Here is a 25230-nt window from a genome sequence, read left to right on the forward strand (position 1 = left end):
TAATTTCTTCAGAAACACGTTGATCTGACTGTGATCTGACAATGGTGTCTGTGGTCTGACAGTGAATGCACTAATGGAGGAGGGGTCAATGTCAGTGATGGCATAATCCACTACACTTGTCCCAAGAGCTGAGCAGTAAGTAAACTGACCTAAAGAGTCCCCTCTGATTCTACCAGTAAGCATGTACAGGCCTAAGGCTCGACAGAGATGTACTAACTCTTTTCCATTTTTGTTCAGTATTTGGTCAGGACTGTTTCTATTATTTATAATAGGGCTACTGTACAAGGAGGGGTGTCCAAATATGTGGTGGTTACCTCCCGCATCAGTGTAGTCAGGCTCAGAACCTGTTCTTGCATTGAAATCTCCACAAAGAAGCACTTTACCCTGCGCCTGAAATATAATGATTTCTTTCTGGAGATGGTCAAAAAACTGATCATCATAATATGATGAATCTGAAGGAGGAGCATAAGCTGCACATATGTATACATCATTGTCACAATAGATTGTACCTTTGTTAAGTTTTAGCCAAATGTGAGTGGTACCTTTTTTCATTTCATTCAGTGCTAAGTCCTGCTTATGCCAAATGATGATTCCACCTGAGTCTCGGCCCCATTTAACATTTTTATGTTTGACTGATGGTAGTAAACTTTCTCTATAGCCTGAGGGACACTGAGTATCTATGTCTCCACGACACCATGTTTCCAGTAGGATTATGATGTCCTGTCCCTTGATGTTTTTTTGTTTTTGTTTCTCTCTCTCTCTCTCTCTCCCTCTCTCTCCCTCTCTCTCTCTCCCTCTCTCTCTCTCTCTCTCCCTCTCTCTCTCTCTCTCTCTCCCTATCTCTCTCCCTATCTCTCTCTCTCTCTTTCTCTCTCCCTATCTCTCTCTCTCCCTCTCTCCCTCTCTCTCTCTCTCTCTCTCTCTCTCTCTCTCCCTCTCTCCCTATCTCTCTCTCTCTCTCTCTCTCTCTCTCTCTCTCCCTATCTCTCTCTCTCTCTCCCTCTCTCTCTCTCTCTCCCTCTCTCTCTCTCTCTCCCTCTCTCTCTCTCTCTCTCCCTCTCTCTCTCCCTCTCTCTCCCTCTCTCTCTCTCTCTCTCTATTACCACTACCAGGATGGTATTAAGGAGAGAGTTGGGGAGTCATATTCCCAACACTCCACCCACACACCCAACTAGCTTTTCCCACAGGCTAATACTTATAGGATTTGAAAATAGTATGCCCAAATCTGGTCCTGTCCAAGTTCACTGCACACTACACAACATCATTTATCTCTCTAGTGTATTCTCTCTTTTTACACACACACACACACACACACACACACACACACACACACACACACACACACACACACACACACACACACACACACACACACACACACACACCACACACACACACAGATCATGTTTCATACTGTATATCCACTCTGTATGTGAAGACATTTTCCTCCACTCTGTATGTGAACACGCGTTCCTCCACTCTCTGTATGTGAACACGCGTTCCTCCACTCTCTGTATGTGAACACATTTTCCTCCACTCTCTGTATGTGAAGACATTTTCCTCCACTCTCTGTATGTGAAGACATTTTCCTCCACTCTCTGTATGTGAAGACATTTTCCTCCACTCTGTATGTGAAGACATTTTCCTCCACTCTGTATGTGAAGACGTTTTCCTCCACTCTCTGTATGTGAATGCATTTTCCTCCACTCTCTGTATGTGAAGACATTTTCCTCCACTCTGTATGTGAAGACATTTTCCTCCACTCTGTATGTGAAGACATTTTCCTCCACTCTGTATGTGAAGACGTTTTCCTCCACTCTCCCAGTGGAGAAGCCCATTCCCACTCAGGAGACTGAAAAGATTTGGCATGGGTCCTCAGAGCAACCTGACTGGTTGCATCACCGCCTGGTATGACAAATGCTCAGCCTCCGACCGCAAGGCACTACAAAGTGTAGTGCATACGGCCCAGTACATTACTGGGGCCAAGCTTCCTGCTATCCAGGACCTCTATACCAGGCGGTGTTGGAGGAAGGCCCTAAAAATTACCAAAGACTCCAGCCACCCCAGTCATCGACTGTTCTCTCTGTTACCGCACGGCAAGCGGTACCGAAGCACCAAGTCTAGGTCCAAAAGGCTTCTTAACAGGTTCTACACCCAAGCCATAAGACTCCTGAACAGCTAATCAGATTGCTATCTGCCTCGATGTTGCAGCTGTAGAATCCTTTGAGGATCTCAGGACCCATGCCAAATCTTTTTAGTTTCCTGAGGGGGAATAGGCTTTGTCGTGCCCTCTTCATGACTCTCTTGGTGTTTGAACCATTCTAGTTTGTTGTTGATGTGGACACCAAGGAACTTGAAGCTCTTAATCTGCTCCACTACAGACCCGTCAATGAGAATGGGGGCGTGCTCGGTCCTCCTTTTCCTGTCCACAATCATCTCCTTAGACTTGGTTACGTTGAGGGATAGGTTGTTATTCTGGCACCACCCGGCCAGGTCTCTGACCTCCTCCCTGCTGTCTTGTCATTGTCGGTCAGGCCTACCACTGTTGTGTCGTCTGCAAACTTAATGATGGTGTTGGAGTCGTGCCTGGCCATGCAGTTGTGGGTAAACAGGGAGTACAGGAAGGGACTGAGCATGCACCCCTTGGGAGCTCCAGTGTTGAGGATCAGCGTGGCAGATGTGTTGCTACCTACCCTCACCACCTGGGGGCAGCCCGTCAGGAATTCCAGGATCCAGTTGCAGAGGGAGGTGTTTAGTCCCAGGATCCTTAGCTTAGTGATGAGCTTTGAGGGTACTATGGTGTTGAACGCTGAGCTGTAGTAAATGAATAGCATTCTCACATAAGCGTTTGTTTTGTCCAGGTGGGATAGGGCAGTGTGGAGTACAATAGAGATTGCATCATCTGTGGATCTGTTTGTGCGGTATGGAGTGAGTCTAGGGTTTCTGGGATAATGATGTTGATGTGAGCCATGACCAGTCTTTCAAAGCACTTCATGGCTACGGACGTGAGTGCTACAGGCCTGTCGTCATTTAGGCAGGTTGCCTTTGTGTTCTATGGCACAGGGACTATGGTGGTCTGGTTGAAACATGTTGTTATTACAGACTCAATCAGGGACATGTTGAAAATGTCAGTGAAGAAACCTGCCAGTTGGTCAGCACATGCCTCAGGCACACATCTTGGTAATCCGTCTGGCCCCGCGGCCTTGTGTATGTTGACCTGTTTAAAGGTCTTACTCACTTCGGCTACGGAGAGCGTGATCACACAGTCGTCCAGAACAGCTGATGCTCTCATGCATGCCTCAGTGTTGCTTGCCTCGAAGCGAGCATAGAAGTGATTTAGCTCGTCTGGTAGGCTCGTGTCACTGGGCAGCTCGCAGCTGTGCTTCGCTTTGTAGTCTGTAATAGTTTGCAAGCCCTGCCACATAAGACGAGCGTCGGAGCCGGTGTAGTATGATTCAATCTTAGCCCTGTATAGCCTCTTTTCCTGTTTGACGGTTTGTCGCAGAGCATAGCTGGATTTCTTGTAAGCTTCCGGGTTAGAGTCCCACACCTTTAAAGCGGCAGCTCTACCCTTTAGCTCAGTGCGAATGTTGCCTGTAATCCATGGCTTCTGGTTGGGGTATGTACGTACAGTCACTGTGGGGACGACGTCCTCGATGCACTTATTGATAAAGCCAGTGACTGATGTGGTGTACTCCTCAATGCCATCAGAGAATCCCGGAACATGTTCCAGTCTGTGATAGCAAAACTGTCCTGTAGTTTAGCATCTGCTTCATCTGACCACTTTTTTATAGACCGAGTCACTGGTGCTTCCTGCTTTAATTTTTGCTTGTAAGCAGTAATCAGGAGGATAGAGTTGTGGTCAGATTTACCAAATGGAGGGCGAGGGAGAGCTTTGTACACGTCTCTGTGTGGTGTGGATTACAGGTGATCTAGAATTGTTTCCCTCTGGTTGCACATGTAACATGTTGATAGAAATGTGGTAGAACTGATTTAAGTTTCCCTGCATTAAAGTCTCCGGCCACTAGGAGCGCCGCCTCTGGGTGAGTGGTTTCCTGTTTGCTTATTTCCTTATACAGCTGACTGAGTGCGGTCTTAGTGCCAGCATCTGTCTGTGGTGGTAAATAAACAGACAGGAAAAGTATAGCTGAAAGCTCTCTAGGCAAGTAGTGTGGCCTGCAGTTTATCACGATATACTCAATATACTCTAATATACTCAATAAAATCTAGAGACTTCCTTAGATTTCGTGCACCAGCTGTTGTTTACAAATATGCACAGACTGCCCCCCCTCGTCTTACTGTGCTGTTCTATCTTGCCGGTGCAGCGTCATTCAATCACGATTCCGTGAAACATAGGATATAACACTTTCTGATGACCCGTTGGTAGGATATGTGTGATCGTACCTCATCTAAGTGTGTACATGTACATATTACCTCGACTAACCTGTACCCCCGCATGTTGACTCTGTACCCGTTGATTTAGTAAATACTTTAACACTTATTTTTCTTAAAAATGCATTGTTGGTTCAGGGCTTGTAAGTAAGCATTTTACTGAAATGTCTACACCTGTTGTATTCGGAGCATGTGACAATACAATTTGATTTGATGATATTTTGCAGTCATGTGTGTAAGTGTATCCAGTAAAGATCTCCCCTGGCTGATTATGCTAGAGGCTGTCAGTGTGTGTGGAACACTACAGCGTAGGGTCAACTGTACCATTCTGAACAGGCCTGATCCTGTTAGCACACAGTCTACATTATACATGTCATTAGAAATAGTAGCAGATTCATTGTAGTGATACTTGCCACTTTAGCTAGTGACCACAACATCATACACAGCTATGAATGCCAAGGCCTAAATGTATATGGAGGTTTTTATTAGACAGAGACGGCACTGAATGAATCCCAAATGGATATGAATGTAGCCTCTTCTATTGTAGCCTGATCTCCCAGACTACTGTTACTGTCTGCTGTGGAGCAGAGTGGAGAATGGTAGCAGTGAGAGACCTCCCCACTGTTACTGTCTGCTGTGGAGCAGAGTGGAGAATGGTAGCAGGGAGAGGTGTGAGACCTCCCCACTGTTACTGTCTGCTGGGGAGCAGAGTGGAGAATGGTAGCAGTGAGAGACCTCCACACTGTCACTATCCCCCCAGGAACCATTCTCTGTCCCTTCTCTCTCTCCCCTTCTCTCATTGATATCTAAGACACTGTGTGCATCTTAATGTTCCAGTTGAATGTAGACTCCACTGAGCTGCCTGCCAGAAAGGCCACTCTGTTCTTTCTGACTTAGAGTGTCCTTCTATATTCAACCAATTGTGTTCTACTCTGTCCTCAATAACCGTCTGTCAGGCTGTTTGTTCATTACTATGAAAATGGCCAATCTTCATTTCATATGCGACAGTACAGTGGTTTCCATACATGGAGATGCACCCGACAAGGCCTTGTGTGGTCCTTGAAGATGTACCTCTTCAATACTAGAATACTATAATGGCACAATCCCAGAATGACGTGTTGTCCCTGTACCATGTTTAGAAAGACAGTGTTTTTCTCAGTGTGTCATTTTGTGTGTCTCAGTGAGTATAAGGTGTGTTTGGGGTTCGTCACAGACTGCTGCCTCTTGCTGTTTGTTTCTCTGTGTGTGTTATCTCTCTGGGGCATCACAGGAAAAGGTGTGCTCCAGCACTGATAAAGACCTGCCTGGACGCCTCTCAGCCACCTTAGCTTTTTTACCTTTCTTTAGAAACAATCAGAAGCTCAGGGCTTTATGCAAACACAGACACATGCACACCCATACACACACATCTGTAGGCTTCATTTAATTACAGGAGCTGGTAGGTTCAGTTAAAGGACGGACAATCTGGACTCAACTCCACAGCTGGAATCCACACCCATCTATTTACCTCCCTCCATCCTTTCCCTCATCAATCGCTCTCTCCTTCTTTCCCTTGCCCTGACTGGTGTGTGTGTGTGTGTGTGTGTGTGTGTGTGTGTGTGTGTGTGTGTGTGTGTGTGTGTGTGTGTGTGGTCCCCTTGCCTTTCCCATCAGCAAACATTCTCTGATCTTATCTTCTGCTGTTCTTTGCACTTTCCTATTTTGTTTTAGACTCATTTTTATATAATAATAGGTGTTTTACATAAAAACTTGTGTATTTAAACTAAACATAATAATGTGAAAGTGCCTCAATAACTAATCATCTCCCTCCCTCCCTCCCTCCCTCCCTCCCTCCCTCCCTCCCTCCCCCTCCCTCCCTCCCTCCCTCCCTCCCTCCCTCCCTCCCTCCCTCCCTCCCTCCCCCTCTCCGTCGCTCTGCCCCCTCTCTCTCTGCAGTGTGCTGGGCCGTCGTGACAGTGACAGTGACTCCCAAGGTGGAGGTGATCAAGGGAGAGTCAGCCAGTCTGCCCTGCACCTTCAAAATCCCTCCCTCCCCGAACAAAATCGTGGAGTGGTTCATTGTAATTCTCCTACTACTTTACTCCTGGCTTCCCACATTTAAAAAATACTACAGTTTACTATATAATACTACAGTGCTTACTATAGGATTCAGTAGTACACTGTAGAATACTAAATACCCAAATCAAATAAAATTGTATTTGTCACATGCGCCAAATACAACAGGTGTAGACTTACCTCTCTCTTTCCCTCTCCTTCCTCCTCCCTCTCCCCCTCTCCCCCTCTCCCCCTCTCTCCTCTTCCCCTCACAAGGAGGAGGGTGGCACCAGGAAGCGTGTTGCGTTCCGCTCCGTGTCGGGCGGCGAGGGGAAGAGTGATGAGGGGACACGTCTGTCCGACAGAGTGACCATTGGAAGGGACTTCTCTCTGAACATCTCCCCTGTGGCGGTGGAGGACCAGCTGCCCTTCTACTGCCAGGTCACTGCTGGCCCTGCCGGGGTTGGAGAGGCCATCACACAGCTCAAAGTCTTCTGTGAGTTACTGACCACTGACCTTTAGAGTGACCCTACTGTGACCTTTAGAGGGACCCTACTGTGACCTTTAGTGACCGATGCGGTCTTCACTGTATGGGATGCCGGGTGGATTTTGACTGTCGGGATGAGAGTGTGTGTGTTGTATGTGCTAGATGAGAGTGTGTGTGTTGTGTGTGCTAGATGAGAGTGTGTATGTTGTGTGTGCTGGATGTGAGTGTGTGTGTTGTGTGTGCTGGAGGAGAGTGTGTGTGTTGTGTGTGCTGGATGAGAGTGTGTGTGTTGTGTGTGCTGTATGAGAGTGTGTGTGTTGTGTGTGCTGGGTGAGAGTGTGTGTGTTGTGTGTGCTGGGTGAGAGTGTGTGTGTTGTGTGTGCTGGGTGAGAGTGTGTGTGTTGTGGGAGGTGAGAGAGAGAGAGAGAGAGAAATATAGAGGGAGGTGAGAGAGAAATATAGAGGGAGGTGAGAGAGAAAGATAAAGGGAGGTGAAAGAGAGAAATATAGAGGGAGGTGAGAGAGAAATATATAGGGAGGTGAAAGAGAGAGAAATATAGAGGGAGGTGAAAGAGAGAGAAATATAGAGGGAGGTGAGAGAGACATATAGAGGGAGGTGAAAGAGAGAGAAATATAGAGGGAGGTGAGAGAGAAATATAGAGGGAGGTGAAAGAGAGAGAAATATAGAGGAAGGTGAGAGAGAGAAATATAGAGGGAGGTAAGAGAGAAATATATAGGGAGATGAGAGAGAAATATATAGTGAGGTGAAAGAGAGAGAAATATAGATTGAGGTGAAAGAGAGAGAGAAATATAGAGGGAGGTGAGAGAGAGAGAAATATAGAGGGAGGTGAGAGAGAGAAATATAGAGGGTGGTGAGAGAGAGAAATATAGAGGGAGGTGAGAGAGAGAAATATAGAGGGAGGTGAGAGAGAGAAATATAGAGGGAGGTGAGAGAGAGAAATATAGAGGGAGGTGAGAGAGAGAAATATAGAGGGAGGTGAGAGAGAGAAAGATAGAGGGAGGAGAGAGAGAGAAATATAGAGGGAGGTGAGAGAGAGAAAGATAGAGGGAGGTGAGAGAGAGAAATATAGAGGGAGGTGAGAGAGAGAAATATAGAGGGAGGTGAGAGAGAGAAATATAGAGGGAGGTGAGAGAGAGAAATATAGAGGGAGGTGAGAGAGAGAAAGATAGAGGGAGGTGAAAGAGAGAAATATAGAGGGAGGTGAGAGAGAGAGAAATATAGAGGGTGGTGAGAGAGAGAAATATAGAGAGAGGTGAGAGAGAGAAATATAGAGGGTGGTGAGAGAGAGAAATATAGAGGGAGGTGAGAGAGAGAAATATAGAGGGAGGTGAGAGAGAGAAAGATAGAGGGAGGTGAGAGAGAGAAAGATAGAGGGAGGTGAGAGAGAGAAAGATAGAGGGAGGTGAAAGAGAGAAATATAGAGGGAGGTGAGAGAGAGAGAAATATAGAGGGTGGTGAGAGAGAGAAATATAGAGGGTGGTGAGAGAGAGAAATATAGAGGGAGGTGTGAGAGAGAAGATATATATAGATAGATAGAGGGAGGTGAGATATAGATAGATAGAGGGAGGTGAGATATAGATAGATAGAGGGAGGTGAGATATAGATAGATAGAGGGAGGTGAGATATAGATAGATAGAGGGAGGTGAGATATAGATAGATAGAGGTGAGATATAGATAGATAGAGGGAGGTGAGATATAGAACGAAAGAGGGAGGTGAGATATAGATAGATAGAGGGAGGTGAGATATAGAACAATAGAGGGAGGTGAGATATAGAACAATAGAGGGAGGTGAGATATAGATAGATAGAGGGAGGATAGATATAGATAGATAGAGGGAGGTGAGATATAGATAGATAGAGGGAGGTGAGATATAGATAGATAGAGGGAGGTGAGATATAGAACAATAGAGGGAGGTGAGATATAGATGGATAGAGGGAGGTGAGATATAGATAGATAGAGGGAGGTGAGATATAGATAGATAGAGGGAGGTGAGATATAGATAGATAGAGGGAGGTGAGATATAGATAGATAGAGGGAGGGAGGTGAGATATAGATAGATAGAGGGAGGTGAGATATAGATAGATAGAGGGAGGTGAGATATAGATAGATAGAGGGAGGTGAGATATAGATAGATAGAGGGAGGTGAGATATAGATAGATAGAGGGAGGTGAGATATAGATGGATAGAGGGAGGATAGATATAGATAGATAGAGGGAGGTGAGTTATAGATAGATAGAGGGAGGTGAGATATAGATAGATAGAGGTGAGATATAGATAGATAGAGGGAGGTGAGATATAGAACGAAAGAGGGAGGTGAGATATAGATAGATAGAGGGAGGTGAGATATAGATAGATAGAGGGAGGTGAGATATAGAACAATAGAGGGAGGTGAGATATAGATGGATAGAGGGAGGATAGATATAGATAGATAGAGGGAGGTGAGATATAGATAGATAGAGGGAGGTGAGATATAGATAGATAGAGGGAGGTGAGATATAGAACAATAGAGGGAGGTGAGATATAGATGGATAGAGGGAGGTGAGATATAGATAGATAGAGGGAGGTGAGATATAGATAGATAGAGGGAGGTGAGATATAGATAGATAGAGGGAGGTGAGATATAGATAGATAGAGGGAGGGAGGTGAGATATAGATAGATAGAGGGAGGTGAGATATAGATAGATAGAGGGAGGTGAGATATAGATAGATAGAGGGAGGTGAGATATAGAACAATAGAGGGAGGTGAGATATAGATGGATAGAGGGAGGATAGATATAGATAGATAGAGGGAGGTGAGTTATAGATAGATAGAGGGAGGGAGGTGAGATATAGATAGATAGAGGGAGGAGAGATATAGATAGATAGAGGGAGGTGAGATATAGATAGATAGAGGGAGGTGAGATATAGATGGATAGAGGGAGGATAGATATAGATAGATAGAGGGAGGTGAGTTATAGATAGATAGAGGGAGGTGAGATATAGATAGATAGAGGGAGGTGAGATATAGATAGGAAGATCACGCCAATGTTATTAAATGTCTGCCGTTTATTTTTATAGTCAGACGGCAGCTGTGGTCTCGCTGTGAGAGACCACAGTGAGAGATACATTGATGACAGAGATAGAAACAGAGGGAACACACAGCAGTGTGTGAGAGAGAGAACGAGGAGTGTGTCTCTTGTCTGTGACCCGTATCAGCCCACAGCAACCGAGGTCACAGTGGAATAATACACACAGGGATGTTTACCATTGCCCTAATCGGAGGTGTGTGTGTGTGTGTGTGTGTGTGTGTGTGTGTGTGTGTGTGTGTGTGTGTGTGTACTTGCACTTATGTGCATGCACTGCATATGTGTGTGTGTCTGTTACTGTAGTTACAGTAAATGAATGTCACTTGTCTCTCTCAGGGTGACATGAGCTTGGCACCTCGAGCTCTTCCTGTCTGTGTCAAGGCTCTGAGTGTTTCCGTCCTGTGATTGGTTCAGGAAGGGGATACCAAATTATTTCCAGTCATCCAAATACATGTATATACCTAGAAATGTCTTTCTGACTGCTCTGGAACTATATATATATATATACTGTGCATATATTCATGTAAACAGCTATGCTTATTTGAATTCAGATAATATACTGTATCAGAAAATGTGAAAATAGTGGACTTGCATTTCGTAAAGCTCTGATCTGAGAATATAACTTCCCCTTCCTCAGTCGCTCCAGAGATGCCAGAGGTCACTGGATCCAACCAGGCCATATCTGTAGGAGACTCCTCCACACAGGTTGGTTTCAACTATTTGTCCTGGAATCTTCCATTGTCATCTAATGTCCTTCCATTGTCCTTTAATGTTCTTCCGCTGTCCTCCAATGTTCTTTCATTGTCCTCCAATGTTCTTCCATTGTCCTTTAATGTTCTTCCATTGCCCTCTAATGTTCTTCTGCTGTCCTCTAATGTTCTTCTGCTGTCCTCTAATGTTCTTCCATTGTTCTCCAATGTTCTTCCATTGTCCTCTAATGTTCTTCTGCTGTCCTCTAATGTTCTTCCATTGTCCTCTAATGTTCTTCCATTGTCCTCCAATGTTCTTCCATTGTCCTCCAATGTTATTCCATTGTCCTCCAATGTTATTCCATTGTCCTCTAATGTTCTTCCATTGTCCTCCAATGTTCTTCCATTGTCCTCCAATGTTATTCCATTGTCCTCCAATGTTCTTCCATTGTCCTCCAATGTTATTCCATTGTCCTCTAATGTTCTTCCATTGTCCTCTAATGTTCTTCCATTGTCCTCCAATGTTCTTCCATTGTCCTCCAATGTTCTTTCATTGTCCTCTAATGTTCTTCCATTGTCCTCTAATGTTCTTCCATTGTCCTCTAATGTTCTTCCATTGTCCTCTAATGTTCTTCCATTGTCCTCTAATGTTCTTCCATTGTCCTCCAATGTTCTTCCATTGTCCTCCAATGTTCTTTCATTGTCCTCTAATGTTCTTCCATTGTCCTCCAATGTTATTCCATTGTCCTCCAATGTTCTTCCATTGTCCTCTAATGTTCTTCCATTGTCCTCCAATGTTCTTTCATTGTCCTCTAATGTTCTTCCATTGTCCTCTAATGTTCTTCCATTGTCCTCTAATGTTCTTCCATTGTCCTCCAATGTTCTTTCATTGTCCTCTAATGTTCTTCCATTGTCCTCCAATGTTCTTCCATTGTCCTCCAATGTTCTTTCATTGTCCTTTAATGTTCTTCCATTGTCCTCTAATGTTCTTCCATTGTCCTCTAATGTTCTTCCATTGTCCTCCAGTTGCTGAGTATCTTTCCCCTCCTCTGTGTGTGCGTGTGTGTGTGTGTGTGTGTGTGTGTGTGTGTGTGTGTGTGTGTGTGTGTCAGGTGGGCCAGTGTGTGAGCCATAACGGTCACCCCCAGCCCAGGATCATCTGGTTCCAGGACTCCAAGCCTCTGCCTGAGGTCAAGGACAACAAAGAGAGTGAGTATACACTCCCTCTACTTACTTCTACTACTACTACACTGTAAACAATAATATGCTAGTGTTTCAACTAATTATTATTAAGTAACTGGTTCCACAGACTTTTCTTTTGTTTACTCAACTTTTCAGTCTAAAATATAATTGTTGACCCAAACTTAGCACCAATGTGAGAAAACATAGGCAAAAACTTTGTAAACTTAAAATGATATGTTTTCTCAACTTGTCTGGTGTGTTGATTCAACTAGAACTTGTTCTCTGTTCATCTTACAGTAAAAGTACCAGTTACACACACCATGCTTTTAACTTCTTGGCGCACCCATCCCGTGAGCGGGATCATTTTCGTCAACATCCGCTGAATTGCAGAATGCCAAATTCAAATTAAATTATTAAAAATATTTAATTTTCATGAAATCACAAGTGCAATATAGCAAAACACAGCTTGGTTTGTTGTTAATCCACCTGGCGTGTCAGATTTTAAAAAAGCTTTACAGCAAAAGCTATCCAAGCGTTTATGTTAGGACCTCTCTCTCAGCAGACAAAACATTACAAACAGCTAGCAGCAAAGTAGAATGGTCACGAAAGTCAGAAAAGCAATAAAATGAATCGCTTACCTTTGATGATCTTTGGATGTTTGCACTCACAAGACTCACAGTTACACAATAAATGTAGCTTTTTCAATAGGAGAGAGAGAGAAAATGTCTGCTCCAAGATGTTGCGCATGCAAAACTCTGCTGGCACCCAGCCATCCACTGACGCGATGTGATCCTTCTCGATAATTTTTCAGAATAAAAACCTGAAACTATGTCTAAAGACTGTTCACACCATGTGGACGCCATAGGGAAAGGAATCTAGTTGATATCCCTTTAAATGGAGGGAAGGCATGCAATGGAACAGGGAGATTCGTTTCTCTTAGTCACTTCCTTGTTGGATTTTCCTCAGGTTTTTGCCTGAAATATCAGTTCTGTTATATACTCACAGACAATATTTTGACAGTTTTGGAAACTCTAGAGTGTTTTCTATCCTAATATGACAATTATATGCATATTCTAGATTCTGGGCCTGAGAAATAGGCAGTTTCATTTGGGTACGTTTTTCATCCAAACACTGCCCCCTACTCTCAACAGGGCTTTTAACATGTTTTCAACTTACATATTTGACACATGTTGACATGATTACATTTTGCATGTTCATGTATACAGTAATTCTTATTCATTTTCCTTACCTGGGATTTGACCTCACAACCTCTTGGTTCAGTTCATTCCGATCTTCCTGCTGCACCACCATGTAAAACAAAACCCAGCTATGGGACTAGTTGAAACAGCTAGATTTTTTTTTACAGTGTCCTACAACCACCTACCACTACAGTCGGACTCCGCGCAGCACCCTGGCCTGAACTTTAGTTACTGTCACTAGCTGGCTACCACCTGGTTACTCTACCCTGCACCTTAGCGGCTGCTGCCCTGTGTACATAGACATGGAATCACTGGTCACTTTAATAATGGAACACTGGTCACTATAATAATGTTAACATACTATTTTACTCACTTCATAATAATGTTTACATACTATTTTACTCACTTCATAATAATGTTTACATACTATTTTACCCACTTCATAATAATGTTTACATACTATTTTACTCACTTCATAATAATGTTTACATACTATTTTACCTACTTCATAATAATGTTTACATACTATTTTACCTACTTCATAATAATGCTTACATACTATTTTACTCACTTCATAATAATGTTTACATACTATTTTACTCACTTCATAATAATGTTTACATACTATTTTACCCACTTCATAATAATGTTTACATACTATTTTACTCACTTCATAATAATGTTTACATACTATTTTACCCACATCATAATAAGATTTACATACTATTTTACCCACTTCATAATAATGTTTACATACTATTTTACCCACTTCGTGTATATACTTTATTCTAGTATTCTACAGACATATTACATATTCTATCCATATACTGTCCATAATGTGTATACATATTGTTGTATATTCTTTACTTCTACTTTTTACATTTGTGTGTATTGTTAGATATTAATGCACTGTTGGAGCTAGGAACACAAGCATTTCACGACACCCGCGATAACATCTGCTAAACACGTTTATATGACCAATAACATCTGATTAGATTTTTGATTTGATTTACTACTACATTGTACAGTCAGAAGCATCAAGCATAGAATCAAGTCAATTCCTGACAACTGCATATCCCGGGAATAAATTCTGTCTCATTCCAGTCAGCCCCTTCTGTTCTACCTCTCTCTCCCCCTCCAGAGGTGTACATGGTGCCGTCAGTGGTAAAGGAAGCATCAGGTCTGTTCACCATCACCAGCACCCTGATGATGCAGCCCCAGAAGGCTGACAAGGACAGCGTATACCACTGCACCGTGGAGTACAGCATGCCCAACGACATGATCAAACAGATCGACTCTGACACCTTCTCCCTCACCCTCAACTGTGAGTGGCTGTCTGTCTGTCTGTCTGTATCTGTCTCCTCACTCTCTCTCATTCTTTCTCCCTCCTACTTCTCTCTTTCTGTCTCTCTGTCTGTCTGTCTGTTTGTCTGTTTGTCTGTTTGTCTGTCTGTCTGTCTGTCTGTCTGTCTGTCTGTCTGTCTGTCTGTCTGTCTGTCTGTCTGTCTGTCTGTCTGTCTGTCTGTATCTGTCTCCTCACTCTCTCTCATTCTTTCTCCCTCCTACTTCTCTCTTTTTCTGTCTCTCTGTTTGTCTGTCTGTTTGTCTGTCTGTCTGTCTGTCTGTCTGTCTGTCTGTCTGTCTGTCTGTCTGTCTGTCTGTCTGTCTGTCTGTCTGTCTGTCTGTATCTGTCTCCTACTCTCTCTTTTTCTGTCTCTCTGTTTGTCTGCCCTACTCTTTGTTTTTCTGTCTCTCTGTTTGTCCGCCCTACTCTTTGTTTTTCTCTCTGTGCTCTCTGTCCATCATCCTATTATTGTTGTCAGAAACTGCAGTCCTGAGACCAGCCTGTCATTCATCACCCTTTTGAACTCCCTCTCCCTCCCTCCCTCCCTCCCTCCCTCCCTCCCTCCCTCCCTCCCTCCCTCCCTCCCTCCCTCCCCCTCCCTCCCTCCCTCCCTCCCTCCCTCCCTCCCTCCCCCTCCCTCCCTCCCTCCCTCCCTCCCTCCCTCCCTCTCTCCCTCCCTCCCTCCCTCCCTCCCTCCCTCTCTCCTCTCCTTTCTTTCTTTCTTTCTTTCTTTCTTTCTTTTCTTTCTCTCTCTCTCTCTCTCGCTCTCTCGCTCTCTCTCCCTCTCTCCCTCTCTCCCTCCCTCTTATCCAGATCCCTCTGAGACAGCGACCTTTGTCCTGGTGAACACTGAGCCAATCAGAGAGGGTGACGAGGTGAAGATGATGTGTGAGACAGACGGAAACCCTCAGCCTGAGATTGAGTTCTTTAAGGATGTAAGGACCAGCACACATGTACTGCATTTCAGACTATACAGCAGTGCAGCTATACACAAACCCTACAGTACTGCCATAGTACAACCTGTTCATCTCTTAAATCATTGAATAATCTCTCTCTCTCTTTCAATCCCCCCCTCTCTCCACCCCTCTCTCGCTCCCTCTTTTTTGCTCTCTCTCATGCTCAGGGGATAAACATTAAGGAAGGAGTAGCAGGGGGACTTTTGACTCTGAAGTCCGTCAAGCGTTCGGATGCTGGGGTGTACAAGTGTATGGCCACCGACTTTGATAACCTGGATGCTGATCTTAATGGAGAAGTCACCCTCTCTGTCCACTGTGAGTATCCATCCATCCTCCGGTCTCCCCTGAGGTGGTATGCTTTTGATCCCAGAACATAATCCATTTGAATGGATTCTCTCTCTCTTCACCACCCTCTTTCTCTCTCCCTCCTCCCCCTCTTTCTTTGTATCCATCTTTTCTCTGCCTCTCAGACATTGACCCAATGAGTGTGAGCCCTGCTGGTCCATTGTCGACAATGACGGGAGACATGGTGGAGCTGCAGTGTAAGACCAAGGCCTCAGACTCACACACCGTCCAGTGGAAGAAGGCAAGTCCAGTCCACCCCTCCCTGTGTTACTACCAGTCCACCTCTCCCCGTGTTACTACCAGTCCATCTCTCCCTGTGTTACTACCAGTCCACCTCTCTCTACGTCCTCCCTGTGTTACTACCAGTCCACCTCTCCCTGTGTTACTACCAGTCTACCTCTCCCTGCTTCCTCACTGCGTTACTACCAGTCCACCTCTCCCTGCTTCCTCCCTGTGTTACTACCAGTCCACCTCTCTCTGTGTTACTACCAGTCCACCTCTCTCTACTTCCTCCCTGTGTTACTACCAGTCCACCTCTCCCTGTGTTACTACCAGTCCACCTCTCCCTGCTTCCTCACTGTGTTACTACCAGTCCACCTCTCCCTGCTTCCTCCCTGTGTTACTACCAGTCCACCTCTCCCTGCTTCCTCCCTGTGTTACTACCAGTCCACCTCTCTCTACTTCCTCCCTGTGTTACTACCAGCCACCTCTCCCTGCTTCCTCCCTGTGTTACTACCAGTCCACCTCTCCCTGCTTCTTCCCTGTGTTACTACCAGTCCACCTCTCTCTACTTCCTCCCTGTGTTACTACCAGTCCACCTCTCCCTGTGTTACTACCAGTCCACCTCTCCCTGCTTCTTCCCTGTGTTACTACCAGTCCACCTCTCTCTACTTCCTCCCTGTGTTACTACCAGTCCACCTCTCTCTACTTCCTCCCTGCGTTACTAGCAGTCCACCTCTCCCTGTGTTACTACCAGTCCACCTCTCTCTGCTTCCTCCCTGTGTTATTACCAGTCCACCTCTCCCTGCTTCTTCCCTGTGTTACTACCAGTCCACCTCTCCCTGCTTCCTCCCTGTGTTACTACCAGTCCACCTCTCCCTGTGTTACTACCAGTCCACCACTCCCTGCTTCCTCCCTGTGTTACTACCAGTCTACCTCTCCCTGTGTTACTACCAGTCCACCTCTCCCTGCTTCCTCCCTGTGTTACTACCAGTCCACCTCTCCCTGTGGTACTACCAGTCCACCTCTCCCTGCTTCCTCACTGCGTTACTACCAGTCCACCTCTCCCTGCTTCCTCCCTGTGTTACTACCAGTCCACCTCTCCCTGTGTTACTACCAGTCCACCTCTCCCTGCTTCCTCCCTGTGTTACTACCAGTCCACCTCTCCCTGCCTCCTCCCTGCGTTACTAGCAGTCCACCTCTCCCTGTGTTACTACCAGTCTACCTCTCTCTGCTTCCTCCCTGTGTTATTACCAGTCCACCTCTCCCTGCTTCTTCCCTGTGTTACTACCAGTCCACCTCTCCCTGTGTTACTACCAGTCCACCTCTCCCTGCTTCCTCCCTGTGTTACTACCAGTCCACCTCTCCCTGCTTCCTCCCTGTGTTACTACCAGTCCACCTCTCCCTGTGTTACTACCAGTCCATCTCTCCCTGCTTCCTCCCTGTGTTATTACCAGTCCACCTCTCCCTGCTTCTTCCCTGTGTTACTACCAGTCCACCTCTCCCTGTGTTACTACCAGTCCACCTCTCCCTGCTTCCTCCCTGTGTTACTACCAGTCTACCTCTCCCTGTGTTACTACCAGTCCACCTCTCCCTGCTTCCTCCCTGTGTTACTACCAGTCCACCTCTCCCTGTGGTACTACCAGTCCACCTCTCCCTGCTTCCTCACTGCGTTACTACCAGTCCACCTCTCCCTGCTTCCTCCCTGTGTTACTACCAGTCCACCTCTCCCTGTGTTACTACCAGTCCACCTCTCCCTGCTTCCTCCCTGTGTTACTACCAGTCCACCTCTCTCTACTTCCTCCCTGTGTTACTACCAGTCCACCCCTCCCTGTGTTACTACCAGTCCACCTCTCCCCGTGTTACTACCAGTCCATCTCTCCCTGTGTTACTACCAGTCCACCTCTCTCTACGTCCTCCCTGTGTTACTACCAGTCCACCTCTCCCTGTGTTACTACCAGTCCACCTCTCCCTGTGTTACTACCAGTCTACCTCTCCCTGCTTCCTCACTGCGTTACTACCAGTCCACCTCTCCCTGCTTCCTCCCTGTGTTACTACCAGTCCACCTCTCTCTGTGTTACTACCAGTCCACCTCTCTCTACTTCCTCCCTGTGTTACTACCAGTCCACCTCTCCCTGTGTTACTACCAGTCCACCTCTCCCTGTGTTACTACCAGTCCACCTCTCCCTGCTTCCTCACTGCGTTACTACCAGTCCACCTCTCCCTGCTTCCTCCCTGTGTTACTACCAGTCCACCTCTCCCTGCTTCCTCCCTGTGTTACTACCAGTCCACCTCTCTCTACTTCCTCCCTGTGTTACTACCAGCCACCTCTCCCTGCTTCCTCCCTGTGTTACTACCAGTCCACCTCTCCCTGCTTCTTCCCTGTGTTACTACCAGTCCACCTCTCTCTACTTCCTCCGTGTTACTACCAGTCCACCTCTCTCTACTTCCTCCCTGTGTTACTACCAGTCCACCTCTCCCTGTGTTACTACCAGTCCACCTCTCCCTGCTTCTTCCCTGTGTTACTACCAGTCCACCTCTCTCTACTTCCTCCCTGTGTTACTACCAGTCCACCTCTCTCTACTTCCTCCCTGCGTTACTAGCAGTCCACCTCTCCCTGGGTTACTACCAGTCCACCTCTCTCTGCTTCCTCCCTGTGTTATTACCAGTCCACCTCTCCCTGCTTCTTCCCTGTGTTACTACCAGTCCACCTCTCCCTGTGTTACTACCAGTCCACCTCTCCCTGCTTCCTCCCTGTGTTACTACCAGTCCACCTCTCCCTGCTTCCTCCCTGTGTTACTACCAGTCCACCTCTCCCTGTGTTACTACCAGTCCATCTCTCCCTGCTTCCTCCCTGTGTTATTACCAGTCCACCTCTCCCTGCTTCTTCCCTGTGTTACTACCAGTCCACCTCTCCCTGTGTTACTACCAGTCCACCTCTCCCTGCTTCCTCCCTGTGTTACTACCAGTCTACCTCTCCCTGTGTTACTACCAGTCCACCTCTCCCTGCTTCCTCCCTGTGTTACTACCAGTCCACCTCTCCCTGTGGTACTACCAGTCCACCTCTCCCTGCTTCCTCACTGCGTTACTACCAGTCCACCTCTCCCTGCTTCCTCCCTGTGTTACTACCAGTCCACCTCTCCCTGTGTTACTACCAGTCCACCTCTCCCTGCTTCCTCCCTGTGTTACTACCAGTCCACCTCTCTCTACTTCCTCCCTGTGTTACTACCAGTCCACCCCTCCCTGTGTTACTACCAGTCCACCTCTCCCCGTGTTACTACCAGTCCATCTCTCCCTGTGTTACTACCAGTCCACCTCTCTCTACGTCCTCCCTGTGTTACTACCAGTCCACCTCTCCCTGTGTTACTACCAGTCCACCTCTCCCTGTGTTACTACCAGTCTACCTCTCCCTGCTTCCTCACTGCGTTACTACCAGTCCACCTCTCCCTGCTTCCTCCCTGTGTTACTACCAGTCCACCTCTCTCTGTGTTACTACCAGTCCACCCCTCTCTACTTCCTCCCTGTGTTACTACCAGTCCACCTCTCCCTGTGTTACTACCAGTCCACCTCTCCCTGTGTTACTACCAGTCCACCTCTCCCTGCTTCCTCACTGCGTTACTACCAGTCCACCTCTCCCTGCTTCCTCCCTGTGTTACTATCAGTCCATCTCTCCCTGCTTCCTCCCTGTGTTACTACCAGTCCACCTCTCTCTACTTCCTCCCTGTGTTACTACCAGCCACCTCTCCCTGCTTCCTCCCTGTGTTACTACCAGTCCACCTCTCCCTGCTTCTTCCCTGTGTTACTACCAGTCCACCTCTCTCTACTTCCTCCCTGTGTTACTACCAGTCCACCTCTCTCTACTTCCTCCCTGTGTTACTACCAGTCCACCTCTCCCTGTGTTACTACCAGTCCACCTCTCCCTGCTTCTTCCCTGTGTTACTACCAGTCCACCTCTCTCTACTTCCTCCCTGTGTTACTACCAGTCCACCTCTCTCTACTTCCTCCCTGCATTACTAGCAGTCCACCTCTCCCTGTGTTACTACCAGTCCATCTCTCTCTGCTTCCTCCCTGTGTTATTACCAGTCCACCTCTCCCTGCTTCTTCCCTGTGTTACTACCAGTCCACCTCTCCCTGTGTTACTACCAGTCCACCTCTCCCTGCTTCCTCCCTGTGTTACTACCAGTCCACCTCTCCCTGCTTCCTCCCTGTGTTACTACCAGTCCACCTCTCCCTGTGTTACTACCAGTCCATCTCTCCCTGCTTCCTCCCTGTGTTAGTACCAGTCCACCTCTCCCTGCTTCCTCCCTGTGTTACTACCAGTCCACCTCTCCCTGCTTCCTCCCTGTGTTACTACCAGTCCACCTCTCTCTACATCCTCCCTGTGTTACTACCAGCCACCTCTCCCTGCTTCCTCCCTGTGTTACTACCAGTCCACCTCTCCCTGATTCTTCCCTGTGTTACTACCAGTCCACCTCTCTCTACTTCCTCCCTGTGTTACTACCAGTCCATCTCTCTCTACTTCCTCCCTGTGTTACTACCAGTCCACCTCTCCCTGTGTTACTACCAGTCCACCTCTCCCTGCTTCTTCCCTGTGTTACTACCAGTCCACCTCTCTCTACTTCCTCCCTGTGTTACTACCAGTCCACCTCTCTCTACTTCCTCCCTGCATTACTAGCAGTCCACCTCTCCCTGTGTTACTACCAGTCCACCTCTCTCTGCTTCCTCCCTGTGTTATTACCAGTCCACCTCTCCCTGCTTCTTCCCTGTGTTACTACCAGTCCACCTCTCCCTGTGTTACTACCAGTCCACCTCTCCCTGCTTCCTCCCTGTGTTACTACCAGTCTACCTCTCCCTGTGTTACTACCAGTCCACCTCTCCCTGCTTCCTCCCTGTGTTACTACCAGTCCACCTCTCCCTGTGGTACTACCAGTCCACCTCTCCCTGCTTCCTCACTGCGTTACTACCAGTCCACCTCTCCCTGCTTCCTCCCTGTGTTACTACCAGTCCACCTCTCCCTGTGTTACTACCAGTCCACCTCTCCCTGCTTCCTCCCTGTGTTACTACCAGTCCACCTCTCTCTACTTCCTCCCTGTGTTACTACCAGCCACCTCTCCCTGCTTCCTCCCTGTGTTACTACCAGTCCACCTCTCCCTGCTTCTTCCCTGTGTTACTACCAGTCCACCTCTCTCTACTTCCTCCCTGTGTTACTACCAGTCCACCTCTATCTACTTCCTCCCTGCGTTACTAGCAGTCCACCTCTCCCTGTGTTACTACCAGTCCACCTCTCTCTGCTTCCTCCCTGTGTTATTACCAGTCCACCTCTCTCTACTTCTTCCCTGTGTTACTACCAGTCCACCTCTCCCTGCTTCCTCCCTGTGTTACTACCAGTCCACCTCTCCCTGCTTCCTCCCTGTGTTACTACCAGTCCACCTCTCCCTGTGTTACTACCAGTCCACCTCTCCCTGTGTTATTACCAGTCCACCTCTCCCTGCTTCCTCCCTGTGTTACTACCAGTCCACCTCTCCCTGCTTCCTCCCTGTGTTACTACCAGTCCACCTCTCCCTGCTTCCTCCCTGTGTTACTACCAGTCTACCTCTCCCTGCTTCCTCCCTGTGTTACTACCAGTCCACCTCTCCCTGCTTCCTCCCTGTGTTACTACCAGTCCACCTCTCTCTGCTTCCTCCCTGTGTTACTACCAGTCCACCTCTCCCTGCTTCCTCCCTGTATTACTACCAGTCCACCTCTCCCTGTGTTACTACCAGTGTACCTCTCCCTGTGTTACTACCAGTCCACCTCTCCCTGCTTCCTCCCTGTGTTACTACCAGTCCACCTCTCTCTGCTTCCTCCCTGTGTTACTACCAGTCCACCTCTCTCTACTTCCTCCCTGTGTTACTACCAGTCCACCCCTCCCTGCTTCCTCCCTGTGTTACTACCAGTGCACCTCTCCCTGTGTTACTACCAGTCCACCTCTCTCTGCTTCCTCCCTGTGTTACTACCAGTCCACCTCTCCCTGCTTCCTCCCTGTGTTACTACCAGTCCACCTCTCCCTGCTTCCTCCCTGTGTTACTACCAGTCCACCTCTCTCTGCTTCCTCCCTGTGTTACTACCAGTCCACCTCTCTCTACTTCCTCCCTGTGTTACTACCAGTCCACCCCTCCCTGCTTCCTCCCTGTGTTACTACCAGTCCACCTCTCCCTGCTTCCTCCCTGTGTTACTACCAGTCCACCTCTCTCTGCTTCCTCCCTGTGTTACTACCAGTCCACCTCTCCCTGCTTCCTCCCTGTGTTACTACCAGTCCACCTCTCCCTGCTTCCTCCCTGTGTTACTACCAGTCCACCTCTCCCTGTGTTACTACCAGTCCACCTCTCCCTGCTTCCTCACTGCGTTACTAGCAGTCCACCTCTCCCTGCTTCCTCCCTGTGTTACTACCAGTCCACCTCTCCCTGCTTCCTCCCTGTTTTACTACCAGTCCACCTCTCCCTGTTTCCTCCCTGTTTTACTACCAGTCCACCTCTCCCTGCTTCCTCACTGCGTTACTACCAGTCCACCCCTCCCTGCTTCCTCCCTGTTTTACTACCAGTCCACCTCTCCCTGCTTCCTCCCTGTGTTACTACCAGTCCACCTCTCTCTGCTTCCTCCCTGTTTTACTACCAGCCACCTCTGATCTGGCTGTTGTTTGTTGTGAACGTGTTACTGGGTAAGGTATGTGGTTGTACTGAGCAGGACTACGTTTTTGTGAGAACCCGGAGAGGGCATGGAAGAACAAGAATTTGAGTGTGTGTTTACCAACTGTCCCCTGACCTCATACCTGTGTGTGTTCAACAGGGCTCCACGGTGCTGTCCCAGACTGGTGTCTTGTCTCTGAAGTCGGTGACATTCGCTGAAGCTGGCGAATACTCCTGCGTGGGCGCAGTGCCCTCTGTGCTTGGGCTCACCTCCAAGGCCAGCGTCAATCTAACCGTCTCAGGTACACAGAAGCACAGCCACACACAAACACACACACACACCTACACACATGACCGTGTGTTACTGACTCTGTGGTGGTTCTGAGATTGTTCAGATAGGACTGCAGGGCTTCTTAATGTATCGATGGATAAGACTCAGATGGAGTAAAGGAAGTTGTGATGGTCAGTATATCATAAGACTCAGATGGAGTAAAGGAAGTTGTGATGGTACAGTATATCATAAGACTCAGATGGAGTAAAGGAAGTTGTGATGGTCAGTATATCATAAGACTCAGATGGAGTAAAGGAAGTTGTGATGGTACAGTATATCATAAGACTCAGATGGAGTAAAGGAAGTGGTGATGGTCAGTATATCATAAAACTCAGATGGAGTAAAGGAAGTGGTGATGGAACAGTATATCATAAGACTCAGATGGAGTAAAGGAAGTGGTGATGGTCAGTATATCATAAGACTCAGATGGAGTAAAGGAAGTGGTGATGGTACAGTATATCATAAGACTCAGATGGAGTAAAGGAAGTGGTGATGGTCAGTATATCATAAGACTCAGATGGAGTAAAGGAAGTGGTGATGGTACAGTATATCATAAGACTCAGATGGAGTAAAGGAAGTTGTGATGGTACAGTATATCATAAGACTCAGATGGAGTAAAGGAAGTTGTGATGGTCAGTATATCATAAGACTCAGATGGAGTAAAGGAAGTGGTGATGGTCAGTATATCATAAGACTCAGATGGAGTAAAGGAAGTTGTGATGGTACAGTATATCATAAGACTCAGATGGAGTAAAGGAAGTGGTGATGGTCAGTATATCATAAGACTCAGATGGAGTAAAGGAAGGTGTGATGGTCAGTATATCGTAAGACTCAGATGGAGTAAAGGAAGTGGTGATGGTCAGTATATCATAAGACTCAGATGGAGTAAAGGAAGTGGTGATGGTCAGTATATCATAAGACTCAGATGGAGTAAAGGAAGTTGTGATGGTACAGTATATCATAAGACTCAGATGGAGTAAAGGAAGTGGTGATGGTACAGTATATCATAAGACTCAGATGGAGTAAAGGAAGTGGTGATGGTCAGTATATCATAAGACTCAGATGGAGTAAAGGAAGTTGTGATGGTACAGTATATCATAAGACTCAGATGGAGTAAAGGAAGTGGTGATGGTCAGTATATCATAAAACTCAGATGGAGTAAAGGAAGTTGTGATGGTACAGTATATCATAAAACTCAGATGGAGTAAAGGAAGTGGTGATGGTACAGTATATCATAAGACTCAGATGGAGTAAAGGAAGTTGTGATGGTACAGTATATCATAAAACTCAGATGGAGTAAAGGAAGTTGTGATGGTACAGTATATCATAAGACTCAGATGGAGTAAAGGAAGTTGTGATGGTACAGTATATCATAAGACTCAGATGGAGTAAAGGAAGTGGTGATGGGTATATCATAAAACTCAGATGGAGTAAAGGAAGTTGTGATGGTCAGTATATCATAAGACTCAGATGGAGTAAAGGAAGTTGTGATGGTACAGTATATCATAAGACTCAGATGGAGTAAAGGAAGTGGTGATGGTCAGTATATCATAAAACTCAGATGGAGTAAAGGAAGTGGTGATGGAACAGTATATCATAAGACTCAGATGGAGTAAAGGAAGTGGTGATGGTCAGTATATCATAAGACTCAGATGGAGTAAAGGAAGTGGTGATGGTACAGTATATCATAAGACTCAGATGGAGTAAAGGAAGTTGTGATGGTCAGTATATCATAAGACTCAGATGGAGTAAAGGAAGTTGTGATGGTACAGTATATCATAAGACTCAGATGGAGTAAAGGAAGTGGTGATGGTCAGTATATCATAAAACTCAGATGGAGTAAAGGAAGTGGTGATGGAACAGTATATCATAAGACTCAGATGGAGTAAAGGAAGTGGTGATGGTCAGTATATCATAAGACTCAGATGGAGTAAAGGAAGTGGTGATGGTACAGTATATCATAAGACTCAGATGGAGTAAAGGAAGTGGTGATGGTCAGTATATCATAAGACTCAGATGGAGTAAAGGAAGTGGTGATGGTACAGTATATCATAAGACTCAGATGGAGTAAAGGAAGTTGTGATGGTACAGTATATCATAAGACTCAGATGGAGTAAAGGAAGTTGTGATGGTCAGTATATCATAAGACTCAGATGGAGTAAAGGAAGTGGTGATGGTCAGTATATCATAAGACTCAGATGGAGTAAAGGAAGTTGTGATGGTACAGTATATCATAAGACTCAGATGGAGTAAAGGAAGTGGTGATGGTCAGTATATCATAAGACTCAGATGGAGTAAA

General features: G+C 46.6%; 1 protein-coding gene across 4 annotated transcripts in view; it reads left to right on the top strand.

Moving 5' to 3' along the window:
* LOC112235288 (basal cell adhesion molecule) overlaps positions 1–25230 on the top strand; it is a 107824-nt gene that overhangs the window by 73542 nt on the left and 9052 nt on the right. For all 4 annotated transcript variants that reach the window (XM_042304895.1, XM_042304896.1, XM_042304898.1 and 1 more), the window contains exons 2-10: positions 6328–6452; positions 6703–6922; positions 10638–10705; positions 11802–11898; positions 14212–14394; positions 15229–15350; positions 15539–15686; positions 15842–15957; positions 22761–22902. In XM_042304895.1, the coding sequence (XP_042160829.1) occupies positions 6328–6452; positions 6703–6922; positions 10638–10705; positions 11802–11898; positions 14212–14394; positions 15229–15350; positions 15539–15686; positions 15842–15957; positions 22761–22902 (1221 nt within the window). The remainder of the gene's footprint in view (positions 1–6327; positions 6453–6702; positions 6923–10637; positions 10706–11801; positions 11899–14211; positions 14395–15228; positions 15351–15538; positions 15687–15841; positions 15958–22760; positions 22903–25230) is intronic.

Source organism: Oncorhynchus tshawytscha, linkage group LG23, assembly GCF_018296145.1.
Source record: "Oncorhynchus tshawytscha isolate Ot180627B linkage group LG23, Otsh_v2.0, whole genome shotgun sequence".
In the NCBI taxonomy this organism is placed as follows: domain Eukaryota; kingdom Metazoa; phylum Chordata; class Actinopteri; order Salmoniformes; family Salmonidae; genus Oncorhynchus; species Oncorhynchus tshawytscha.